This window comes from Cucumis melo, chromosome 10 (assembly GCF_025177605.1).
Source record: "Cucumis melo cultivar AY chromosome 10, USDA_Cmelo_AY_1.0, whole genome shotgun sequence".
In the NCBI taxonomy this organism is placed as follows: Eukaryota; Viridiplantae; Streptophyta; class Magnoliopsida; order Cucurbitales; family Cucurbitaceae; genus Cucumis; species Cucumis melo.
In genome coordinates this window covers 3,729,531-3,741,823 of record NC_066866.1, presented here as the reverse complement: position 1 = coordinate 3,741,823, position 12,293 = coordinate 3,729,531, and the positions used below count along the sequence as shown (strand labels likewise).

Sequence of the window (12,293 nt, the reverse complement as noted above, 5' to 3'; positions counted from 1 at the left end):
ATGGTAACTTTTTTCCTGGAAGGAACTCAAGTAACAAACTGGCAACTGTTTATGGGTAGGAATCTTTATCTCAAATTGGGATGATCACGTTTCTAAATAGTTCATAAACTGATATTATGCATATCCTTATCTAATAAACAAAATTAATTGTCTGGATAATAACCATGGTAAAAGTATGATTTCTAAACTTAGAAGAGAACTCTTGATGTTGATAATAGCATTTTAGATTACCCAACACTCTTATATATGAGAGTTATAATAGTTCGAAAGTTTTTTTTTTTTGGCTGAAGGTTATTTTGTTTAGTTAAATCCAAATCTAGTTGTCCAATCCATGACAGCCACATCATTTTGAGGAAGTGCATTCATAACATCCAATACTTAAAAGTACTCATCTTTTTGTGGTTTCACCCCAACCATCAATAGAAAAAACTCTAATAATTATTCAAGAAAAAGAAAAAAAGGACTAGATTTTCACATAACGGAAACAGCTAGGTAGAGTGTAACCCAATATATATTTTCAATGTTGTATTCGAGGAAACTATCTTGATTAGCTGCTAGAAGGTAATTGATGGTTGGATGTGCTTTCAATAGTTAACAAGGTGTATCTATATATAATCTTTTGACTTGATTCAAGCAGGGTTAACAAGGTGTACTCAATTAGATAATTTGGTTGATTTGAACAAGCTGATGTCGGTAAAGTGTTTAATCTCTATACAAAACAAAAAGGAAACTCATTGGATTAGAGCATTGGCTACTTCTGAGTTCCAATGTACCTCATAAAACTTACTCAACTGAATGTGTGACTGACAATCAATGACATTAATTTTTTTTTTTTGTTGACGGTGACTTTATATAAAACTTTAGAAAGGACTGGAAGATGGATATACTATTGGGCTAACATTTTTGATATTATGGCAATTTGTAATATATATAATTGAAGAAGCTCGAAGTAAATATATGTATATGTATGTATACATATATAAAGAGTATATAAAGTTGAGGGGGTTTGAACCCCTTGGACTTTAACTAAATCCGACCTTACTAATAATTGCAGAAAATTTAAAAGGTCACAAACCAATCTGAATTTAGCAAAGTAGATAATGATACATAGACATGACTCCTGGTTAATTTTTTGTCCAGATTATAATACTGTGGCTTCAAAGTTTTTAAAGTTGAAAGATATTTGGATTAGGTGATGTGATACCACTAACATAATTTCACCTCATCACCAAATCTTTGTGGATGGTGGGTGGTGCCATTTCTATTTTGTACGAAACATGACAGGAATTCCAACTCCTTATCATCAAATCCTAGATGATATGTCATTTCATCTCATTTCTATCATTATGGTCCACCCATTGAGTCAGATGACTCAAATCTTTGAAAGCTTTAGGCTCATAGCCGAACGAATGACACTTCGGCTTTCCTAAATTATACTAATCCAAGTTTTGTTTTCTCAAGGGAAAACGTGAAGAACATATACACAGGGAAGCTCACAAGTTTTACTGAAAAATAAAACGAAGGGGAAATGGAATCAAATGGAAGTACCCGGCAAATAGAAATCTTTTGCTTCTGACTCTCTTAGGTGCGATAAATTTTGTTTTTCTTTTTCATTTTTTCTAAAATACTTTAATTTTTTTATGTGAATTATAAGAAGAGGTACACAAAAATAGATGATATCCTAGATGATGGCACAAGCACTTGTGGTTCTTATAATCTGAACCAAAAGACAAAGGACAAATTTTCTTTACTACGACTATCATGGGTCCACAGATACGGGAGATCAAAACTATGGCCGAAGAAGCAAATTAAACCATATAATATGTGATGATGCAACTCTTAAGGTAATTACGATCACACCCATCAACATTATATTAAATAATAATAAATAATTAGAAATTTAAAATAATTAGTTCACTAAAAAAGATATATTAGAAATGAGGATTGGATTAACATGATCGTCATTTAAATTATCTTGAATTTTTTATCAAATAGAAAAAGATACAAGATAAAACAGCTAAGAAAAAAGATATTTCAAAGATAATATAAAATAAAGCAAATCATCTTATTCTTGCCAACAAAGATGCGAATAATGTTCTCTTTTGCTATTTTTTTAGGGATTCGTTGTATAATCAGATTAGTGAAATTAGTAACTGACAAACTAAAAAAAATGCATTAGCATATGTTTGCATACGACAAACGAAGCCATTTACTATCAAAAAAGAAAAAAAAAAAAAAAAAAAGGAAAAGAAACCTTTTTATAATCTAAAACATACATTTAACGATAAGCACTAATTTCCCTTTCATTATTTATTTCCTAAATTATGTATTTGTATGTCTAACCATTACATATCGAATTTTCTATAGATAAAAATAGAACAAATTGGAGACCACCAAATTTTTTTTTGAAGAAAATAACACTTAAATCGTACAAAAATTGTATGGTTAACAACAAAATAAATGGTTTCCTTTATAAAAAGGAGTTTTTTCACTTAAAAAAGGAAATAAGAAAAAAAAAATCAAATAAGACCTAAATAATTATGGAATCCAACTCGAGTACTTGCTTTATATATTTGTATGTGAGCACATGAGCTCCTCTTCTCTTTTACTTTTTCTTTTTTCTAATTCTTTTTTACTCTAATTAAAAAAGGCATGAAACATGGTCCACACATATGTCATACTACTTTTATCTTTTTCTCTTTAGGAAAAAGAAATTCTTTGTTTTCTTTTTAAATTTGTTATGAATAGCCAAAAAGAAATAACAAAATATTAGAAAAGATTAAATAAAAATGAAAGAGTTTGACTATTTTATAAATAGTTTTAATATTTTATTATTTATGACAACGACCCTTCTTTTTTATTTTCTGGAATCAAAATATTTTTTACCCTCAAAAATATAATTGACAGTAGCCTCTACTTCTAAAAAAAATAATTAAAAATCTTCGGAAGTTCGGAAAATTCCCACCAAATGGTGGACCGGACGTATGGACCTCATCGTTACACATATGATGCCAATTTTTTTCTTTTCTTTTTCTTTTTACTTAAAATCCAATAATCATTTTGTTTCTTTAGTTCTTTGTTTTTAAAATTATGCAACTTTGCATCTTACGTTAGCTGCCGATTAAAAGAAGATTTAAAACTATTTTTTAGACCTAATTCAATGACCGATTAGATTTCTGTTTTTGTTTTTAAAATTAAATCTATTTCATCCATATATTAAACTTTGTCCAAATTCCATAAACAACTTCTAAAAATTACCTTCTGTTTTTTCAAAAATTAATTACGAAAATGGATAACAAAGAAAGAAATTAAATATAAAACAAAGTAGTGTCCGGTAAATTTAATTTTAAAAAGTAAAAACAAAAAACAAGATGCTCCAAACAAAACCTTAGTATTCAAACTTTGACATAGGGTGATGAAGTGTGGTGGTCATCATCTTAATCTCTAAAAACTAAAAAACTAAAAATAAAAAATCAAATGGTTCTACAAAACAGATTACATTTACCGGTCATTTTAGATGAAACGAAAACAAATATTTAGAAATGGAATAAATTTCCATTATAGTTGGACTGGACCTCATCATACCACGTATGGAGAGAAATGAATTACTCAACTGTTTCATTTACTTGTCCTCATAAGATTATGATTTCGTTTCTTGTAAAATTTTAGATGAAATGAAACATATTTCTGGTGCCTTTCATTTGTCTTGGTTTCTATGGGTTTCCCTGTTGGTGACAATTTAGATATTGGAGCGTAACCCACAAGTCTTATCCTTGATGCTATGAATGGGTCCTATCCTTTGTCCTTTTTTGTCAAAAACTGATCTCAATATGGTCCCAAATGCATTCTCAACCATAGTCCTTGCTGTCCACTTTTGGACTTTTCCTCTAATTTTCAAGTTCAGGGAATGAATCCAATCTCCAAATAAAGAAACTAACCGATCTCCATAGATGGATGCAACTTGCTCCTAATACTACCAGATTCGAGGTCTTTAATTTTAAGTGTTATTCCTCCCAAAACTTTCCAGAGTATGATCTTGTCTTATTTCATTAAAAATGAGAGGGAAAGAATAGAGGAATACCTGTGATCGTGAAAGAAACTCTTGGTACAGAAAACAGAGCAAATTGATCTAAGAGATCTCTGTTTCTGACAATAGCAGATTATCTTCACATGTACCTAACATATTATTAAGTTAATAATAGAATTCAAATATAAACAACATGCCTTCATCTTCCCGGAACTTCACATTTCAAATATAAAATTTACGTCGCCTTGAACAGGACTTGTGAACTTTTCATCAAGAAAACGATGTGAGGTTGAAGTGGTGATATAAACAAGTGTAAGAGGATTGAAAGAACCGAGAATTGAGGGGTTAGGACTATGCTAGAGGGCCTTAAAGGAGCTAAACATTAGTGAACAAGTGCGCATACATTTAATTCATTCATTGATCCAACAACTTAATCTAAAGGTAAAGTTGAAATAACAAATGAATTTTAGATTACATGATTTGATATATTAAATCACCAATTAACATAAGTTGATGATTAAAGGTAAATTTAATATTATATTATCTAATCTATACAAATATGCTACGGCAAAGATCAGTGATGCAAGACTAATTGAACTATGTTACAAGACCTAAAAAGAACCAACACTTATAAACACGCAACACACACATATTTTAGTTAGGCAAGGATGGAGATCTTACATCCAATTGCTGAAGTGCAGCTGTTGCTCCTTATCGTCTCGAACTCTTAGTTTGGTCCAATGGAGTCATCTCTTAAATCCTGCAAAATCAGATTTGTAAGATAGACCATCCAACAAAAAAAAGAACTATATAATCCATCATTTAATCAAAGACAATGGAAACTGGAATCCACAATACACAAGAATCATAATCCTATTTTGAAAAAAAAATTGTGTAAAATTAAACTAAGGTTTTCAAAAGAGAATGAAGGAAATAAGAACCAATAACGAAGCCAGTTGTGCCAGAGTAAAAGTTGCGTATAGTGCACAAGCTGTAATGCAACAATCAGACCTAAAACTACGGATACTCCATGAGTGGAATTTGCTCGACTCTTACTGGCAGAGAGGAAATACGTGTGATGGACGGACCTAATGGTAAATGGAAGCTGTAATGCAAGTTGGGAATGGATTCTGATATTTCGACGAAGAAACTCACCATCACAATAGCTACGGCTGCAAAACGAAATAGGACCGAATTTCATTAATGGCTAATGGATCAAAATCTAATCCTTAGCGACATATACAATCTCCTTACATCATACAACCTTTTTGTTGCTTGGAATTTCCTTTTTTCTATTTCGTTTTATCTTATATTTATGTTTGCTTTGAATTCCCTCAATCTAGTTGGTGTTATTGCCAGTGATTGCCATTGTGGATGAGGTAGATATGGCTAGGGTTCCCTTGAAGATGATACGAGCAGTGAGGAACCTTTGATTGAGACTTCTTCCAGCGGTACGAAAACCTCACTGGCGTTGGGATCTGATGGACGCAATAGTCAGGAACCTGCGTTGAGATCCTTGGAGAGGATATAGCAGTTATTGGAGATGAAGGTTTTGAGGACGACGATGATGAAGAGGCCGACGAACTAGATAGAGGATTTTTTTTCACGGATTTAGGCAGTGAAAGGAACGCTCTGATCTTCAAAGAAGACGGCGGCGAGGCTGCTCGATCGTATTCTTCGATGAGATTCGCTAGGTCCTCATCGGAGGTTATCGATACCAAAGCATCCAGATCCTCAGAAGGCAATTGACAACGAAGACTCACACACGTTCCACACAATTGTCCCAGCTTCGACAACAGTTCTGTAACCAGATACAATCATAAATCTCACTCTAGAAATTTCATATCAAAACTTAAATTAACACAATCAACCACAACCTAATAAATTACAACATTCAATGGAAACATTCGCGAAATTAGTGTATGAATAACGACAAGTTAAGCAGGAAAAGAGAGTGATGCTAACCAGAGAAAGGAATGGAACGATCGACGGCAAGGACACGAGTTTCACCACCAATATAACGGAGTTTTCCATCAGGATAACGAGGAAGGATCTTGCCTCCATAACTGCAGAGAAATTTGATAGTCGCAGTTTTGTCAGATCTGGCAGCGATTCCGCCGGTACGGTGGGAGGCTCCGACCATTTTCCTCTTCGTTTGAAGCCGAAGATATCGGTTCAGTTTAGATTGAAAAGGAGGGACTAGGAATGTAGAGAAAGAAGAGACCGAAGAAGAAGATTTGGAGTTGCTTCTCCAAGCCTGGTATTGGTACGCCTTGCCCACTATTTATAGAAGTAATTGCTCGCGCCTAGTGGTGGTAAAAGTGTAATTAACTAAAAACCTATGGCCTAAAATTAATAAAAGACAAATTGATGGTAAAAGCAGTTATTGATAAAATATTTCAGGCTTTATTCATTACCTCAAGTAACATTCATTTCGCATTTAAAAGTTCTAATGATAGTCTTCAACCTTTTTTTAAAAAAATACCAATAAATTCTATGATAATATGATTTATATTATTGCATTTTTAAATTATAAACGTAGTAATATACAAAAAAGAAATGTTACAAGATGTTTTTTCTTTTTTGTTATCTGATGCATATTTTCAAATAAAAATCACTATTATAATTAAATTTTTTTTCCAATTGTGATTGACTGCTTTGTTTTTGAAACTACATAAATATATCTCTAATCTCCAAAAATAAAAGATATTTTTGTATCACTAACGGGTTAGCATTTCATAAATATGTTTAACCGAAAGAAAATATATATATAAACAAAATTAATTAACATTGCCGAATGTGAGAATAGTTTAATCTTCAAGTAAATATTAAAGAGTAATGATTGGAAACTTAGGATGCTACCATGATCATTATCTATTTTACTCTCATTATACATGTAAAGTATAAATTAAAATATTTCTAAAAAAATAATAAAAATTTATCATATGGTACGTTATGATCGAATAATTAAGTAAAATACTAGAATAAAAAAAACAGAGGTGGTAGTTAGAGGGTATAAAAGAAAAGGACAAAAATAATACCAAATTCTTTAATTATACCACAAAATTTCAAGATTATTTATTTATTCATTTATTAGTACAAGATTTCTTTAGTTTAAAGTTTAACCTTTTATTTATTTATTTTTTTTTATAAAAAGCTTAACTGTGTTCAATATTTTTTTTCTTTTTCCGTCTAACTGTGTTTGATAATCTTGGGTTAAAGATTCCTTCAATTTCGCTATTCGCCCGACTCTCGAGAATATTGTTAAACGTCACCGTCGTTTGTTAACGGCTATTCTGTTGAAGTTGACGGAAGACAGTTATGCTCTAAATGTCAATTTGGCCTTGTTGCTCTGTAGGACTACGTGGCATATCGTGTTATCCTATTTCAACGATTATGTGCCCAAAAAAATTTATTTGATAATTTGATATTCTCTCCCCTTTCAATCATTTTTCTTTTAAATTAGAGAAAATTTGTCAAAAATATAATATGTGATCAAATATTTGCATCTCATGTAAAATTGGAGTGTTATAAATTTTGTTTTGAACATAAATAATTCATTAATTTTTCTATTTTTAAAAAAACTCCTTTCAACTATATCTTTTTTCTAAAATTAAAAATTTGAATCTTTCGACTTATACGAAATTTAAGATTAAACTATCAAATTTATATAATGATTTAGATTATACTTGTAACATAATGTATATCTGATAGTCTAATTTTTCTTTATTAAATTTTTTTTTATCAAAGTCGATTTTTATCATTTTTAGGTATTCTAACTTTTATAATCATTGAAGTTTAAAGTTTAAGTATTAATATCTTTAGAAATTTGGGTGTGTTTGGGGTGGGATTTTAGGGGGAAAAATATTAGGGTTTGGTCCAAAGAATATGATAAATGGTCCTAATCCCTAAATAATCCTATCTTATCATCTTTTACTTTCTTACAATCCTACATTACCCTACCCAAATAATCCAATCTAAATTCTATTATTATTTTTAAAATTATTACAATCATAATTCTTCCCCCAAAAACATATTATTATAACACTACTATCATAATCTCTTCTCCAAACACATACTATTATAATACTACTTTTTATATTTTTTTTCCCCCAAACACATATTATCATAACACTAGGATTATCATGATCATAAGATTATTATAATCTTTCTCCCTCATAACTCTTTCCCTTCCACAAACGCACTCTAAGAGTCTAATTCTTACCTTAAAAGTTTGAGAATATAATTATAATTATTACGATTTTTTTTTTCAAATTTTAAAAAAAGAATAATAAAACTCATATTTATTAACTAGGATTATATATTAAAAGGAAAAGGAAAACGTTATGCCAAGGAAGGTAAGCAGATCTTGATTAAAGAACCACCTTACTTTAAAAAACCAACAATAAATAAATTGATAGGTAAAATTGTCAATTTGATAATGTCATGTCATTTTCTGTTATTCAACTTTACTCAACTCTTCTAATCAAAATGCATGTATAATTGAGTTGAACTATATGGGTATAAGACCTATAAATAATAGAACATTCGCCTCAAAATTTCAAAATCTAAAACGGTATTTTTACTATAATAATATAGTATATTTTTTAAATACGAATTAAATATAAATTAATATATAGTTAATTACTTGCAAAAATGAAATGAAATTTTTCGAAGGCTAGAAATAGAAGTTTTTTTCGAAAAATTGTTGAATAGAATATTTAAAGTATGTTAAACACTTTTTTTTTATGTATGAAGCGCATCAAATATATATATCACTAGTATATTAAATTTAGCTTGGGTATCTATATTTTTTTGACATTTTTGAGTTGAACTCAGTTTTTCTTTCGATATTTTTTAAAAGCAATAAGACAAAATAAAACTATGAATTTAATTTTTTAAACTTATTTTGTCAAATGTATGATAAACATTTTTTTCCATGATGTTCTTTAAGTGAATAAAGGCTCCTTCATCTATTTTCTACCTCGCATACGTATGATCTTGTTGTCTCCTATGAGTATGGTAAACGTAAAATTTAGATTGATTTCCATTTTCTAGCTTTCCATTGTCGTAATTAACAAAAGTGACAAGAATAGTAACATTTCTGACTTGATTTCAAATTACTTTCAAGCTCCCACTAGCATTTAGTATACTTAAATAAACATTCTAATTTATGGTGTGACATGTCACTAATACTTTTTCCAGTTCTAAAAGATACGAAATAAAGACCAAATCTTAGCTTATTTATAGGGGAATTTGACAGATTAATTTAAAATTGGGTTCTAGATGCCGTATGACCTACTTGTCAATCATGTTTTTCCTATACATTTCTTCGCTTTCTCCTTCCTTCTTTCCATTCCCTAATTCGCATTTTCACTCCATTTTTTGCTTTTATCTTATGTATGTTATTGGGAATATTTTGGGTATTGTCGTGTTGTCGTGTCTTTGTTTGTACATTGACTTTAAGTTGTGAGGTTATCTTTTCATTCTAAACATCTGATACTTTTGAAAAATGTTATTAGAAATTATAGCATGATATATTTGTTTCTATATAAAATGTTTTATTCTATGACTTGGATAAGTAATTTTGATATGAAACCATCTAATTTTAATTTCTTGGTTATTCGGATTATCAGAGTTGTCCTTTCTGCCTTTCATAGAGATATTATCTTTAAAACGACTGAACTGTATAGTCGTTTTAGTTTTTATGGCTAGTGACATTGATTGATTTTGTGACAATTTAGTTTGGGGAGTAAATTGTTTGTTTATCTGATTGTACATAACATTGGCAGATTTAGCATAAGTTTAGGTGGGCTCTTTTATGCTATGTATATTAGATATATGTAAAAAAACTGAAATAATCTTGAATTTAGAAGTTAACCCAATGGTAAAATTGTCATTAAACTCCTTTTAGACTCCAAGTTCAAGCCCTACGGTCATAATCTTTTTGAGTTTGTAACCACTTTTTTATTTGATGAGCATGCAAGCAATAATGGTCGTCAAGGCTATGCAACAAGATATTGAATGGGCTAGCCATTTCATACTAAGACGTTGATCTGATTTGTGTTATCTTTCTCAAATTCGGGAGTCTAAGAGTTCTATAAAATGTTCTTGATGGTAAAAAATGTGAATGAAAGATCCCAATGAATTGAATTGGCCCCATGGATCTAAGAAATAATGAGAATTCTTGATCTCTTAATTCGAAAATTCACGATTTGAATTGCTGCACTTTCATTTGAGTCCCCCTAAATTGCATTGATTTATCATAAAGTCTTCATTTCAATTGGAAGTTGGTAGATATTGAATGGACTAGCTATTTCATACCAAGATGTTGATCTAATTTGCATTCTCTCTCATTAATGTTTAAGTAAAGTCTAGAAGATATTAATACTTAGGGGAGCCTAGGTAAGTTGGCCTGAGGCGTTGCCAAGTGTAGATCATGGGTAAAAGTGAGGGGTTCATTTTCATGCTTACCTAGATGAAAATTAGAAATTTGATATTCATTAGTCGTTGTAGAGTGGTTTTTCTAATAAGAACTAGTTGCGTTTGCTGAACTTTTTCATCAGTGAAGTTTCTTTTTATTGGATAAATTGTCTCTTAGACATAGGTAAATTTGCACCAATTTAGAGGTTACCTGCACACGTATTTCCTTACTTCATCTTATTATTGAGTACTATTGCAATAATGTTGTTTTTAGCATGTAGAAAGCATATTAAAATTCACCTAATTTTGCACAAATAATAATAATACACCATAAAATAAAAATAAAAAAACAAAATTGACTTTAAAAATCAAAATAATCTCTATTATCCCTAGTAAAAGTAAAGGCACGGTTTGAATTTTTAACATTTAAAATAGTTTTAAGCAATTAAATTATGCAAAGTCCTTCATATCTATATATAATTGTTTATTGGTCAAAGAGAACCGAAAAACTCCTCCATATCTATATATATTTGTTTATTGATACAAGAGAACAAAAAAAAAAAAGTAAAATTCATTGAACAAATTCTATATAAGTATCAATTTTGAAGTAAACCTTGTTTGTTTGTAATTAATATTTAATAGAAAAGGAACAAAAAGTGAAAATTCGGTTTGAAAATAGCCAAAAGGATATTCTTTCAAGTGCAAATATGATCCACTAGAATGGGATTGTTATTATGGAAGGAAGAGTGCGGCAGCCCACGATTGGGGGCCAGGAAGGCATGGGATTCATTGCCATTTTGCTGATTGGTGCAGCCCGCTGGCATGCACCTGGGTCCCTACTCCCTTATTACCTTCTTGATATGTTTCAGGATAAGAAATCGACACTTTCTTTTCTCTCCCTTTCACTTTTCTCCATCTCACAAATTTAACTCACTTTTGTGCCAAATTATAGCTCTGGAGGTGTATCATTTAATGCTTTCAAAAGGATAATTTAATTTTAATTGGTTCGTGGAGACAGTGGGATGGTGTGAGATAGGAATACATTAAAAGTTTTAATCAGATTGGTTGTCAAATTTTCGTTTCATGGATGTAAGAAATGTTGGAGTAGTTTTCGGTTAAGATTTTGATTGAAAACAAAATAATATAGGTCTAAGCATTGAATTTAACTTAAAACTAGTTCAATCTAAATATTGACTTAAGTATCAAATTGGGTAGAGTACGACATTGTTATAGAAAAATATATTGGAATTTTTTATAAAAAAAAACACCAAAAATATTAAGGACGCTGCCTTGCCAACACAATTTTGTAGTCTAGCAAATTGACAATTGACATCTCCATTTCTTCATTGAAATTCTTTTAAGGCAAATTTAGAGAGAGTGACTATTGCGTGGTTTAGGATGCACTTTTATCTTTATACATTTTACTTTTATTATATCAAAAATAAAAAATATCAAAAATGTCCCGTCAACATCGTGCGCGTAATATATTTGGTACACGTTTAGATTTGGTACTTTAGATTTGGCTCGAAATTTGTTAAACTATGGATTCGACTTTGCTAAACAATTTTTTTAAATTTTTTTGCTATATTTATTATTTTTAGACGATCATTTACATTTGACTACTCCAATTTAAATGATTTTTTTTCAAGATTCTTTATACACAATCTTTTAAATTTCGGTCATCTACATTTGGTTATCTAAATTTAAACGACATAAAAAATGAATAAGAAAAAATAAAGACATGAAAAGAAATTGCAACAAGAATAAAAAAGAGGAAAACGATGAAAGAAATAGCAACGGATAAGAGAAGAAAGACGGAAGGACAATCTAGAATATTTAAAAA

General features: G+C 30.1%; 1 protein-coding gene across 7 annotated transcripts; it reads right to left on the bottom strand.

The window, feature by feature from the left end:
• Positions 1 to 3,372: 3,372 nt before the first annotated feature.
• On the bottom strand, positions 3,373 to 6,296 carry LOC103488970 (uncharacterized). Of its 7 annotated transcripts, none has more exons than XR_007824419.1 (5): positions 5,993 to 6,296; positions 5,282 to 5,828; positions 5,084 to 5,199; positions 4,709 to 4,787; positions 3,373 to 4,176 (listed from the first exon to the last, which is right to left on the bottom strand). XR_007824419.1 is itself a non-coding variant. In XM_008447940.3 (2 exons), exons 1-2 carry the CDS (start codon positions 6,168 to 6,170, stop codon positions 5,377 to 5,379), a joined length of 630 nt encoding a protein of 209 aa, XP_008446162.1. In that variant the 5' UTR covers positions 6,171 to 6,296; the 3' UTR covers positions 5,201 to 5,376. The 7 variants fall into 7 exon arrangements, 1 of the variants encoding a protein (XP_008446162.1); XR_007824418.1 differs by having other exon boundaries at positions 5,116 to 5,199; XR_007824421.1 differs by having other exon boundaries at positions 5,183 to 5,199.
• Positions 6,297 to 12,293: the final 5,997 nt, after the last annotated feature.

Excerpts from the sequence above, each read along its gene's own strand:
- LOC103488970 (XM_008447940.3), bottom strand. The coding sequence starts at position 6,170 with ATGGTCGGAGCCTCCCACCGTACCGGCGGAATCGCTGCCAGATCTGAC. Across the intron at positions 5,829-5,992 it reads TCGTTCCATTCCTTTCTCTG|AACTGTTGTCGAAGCTGGGA; the intron begins GTTAGCATCACT and ends ATCTGGTTACAG.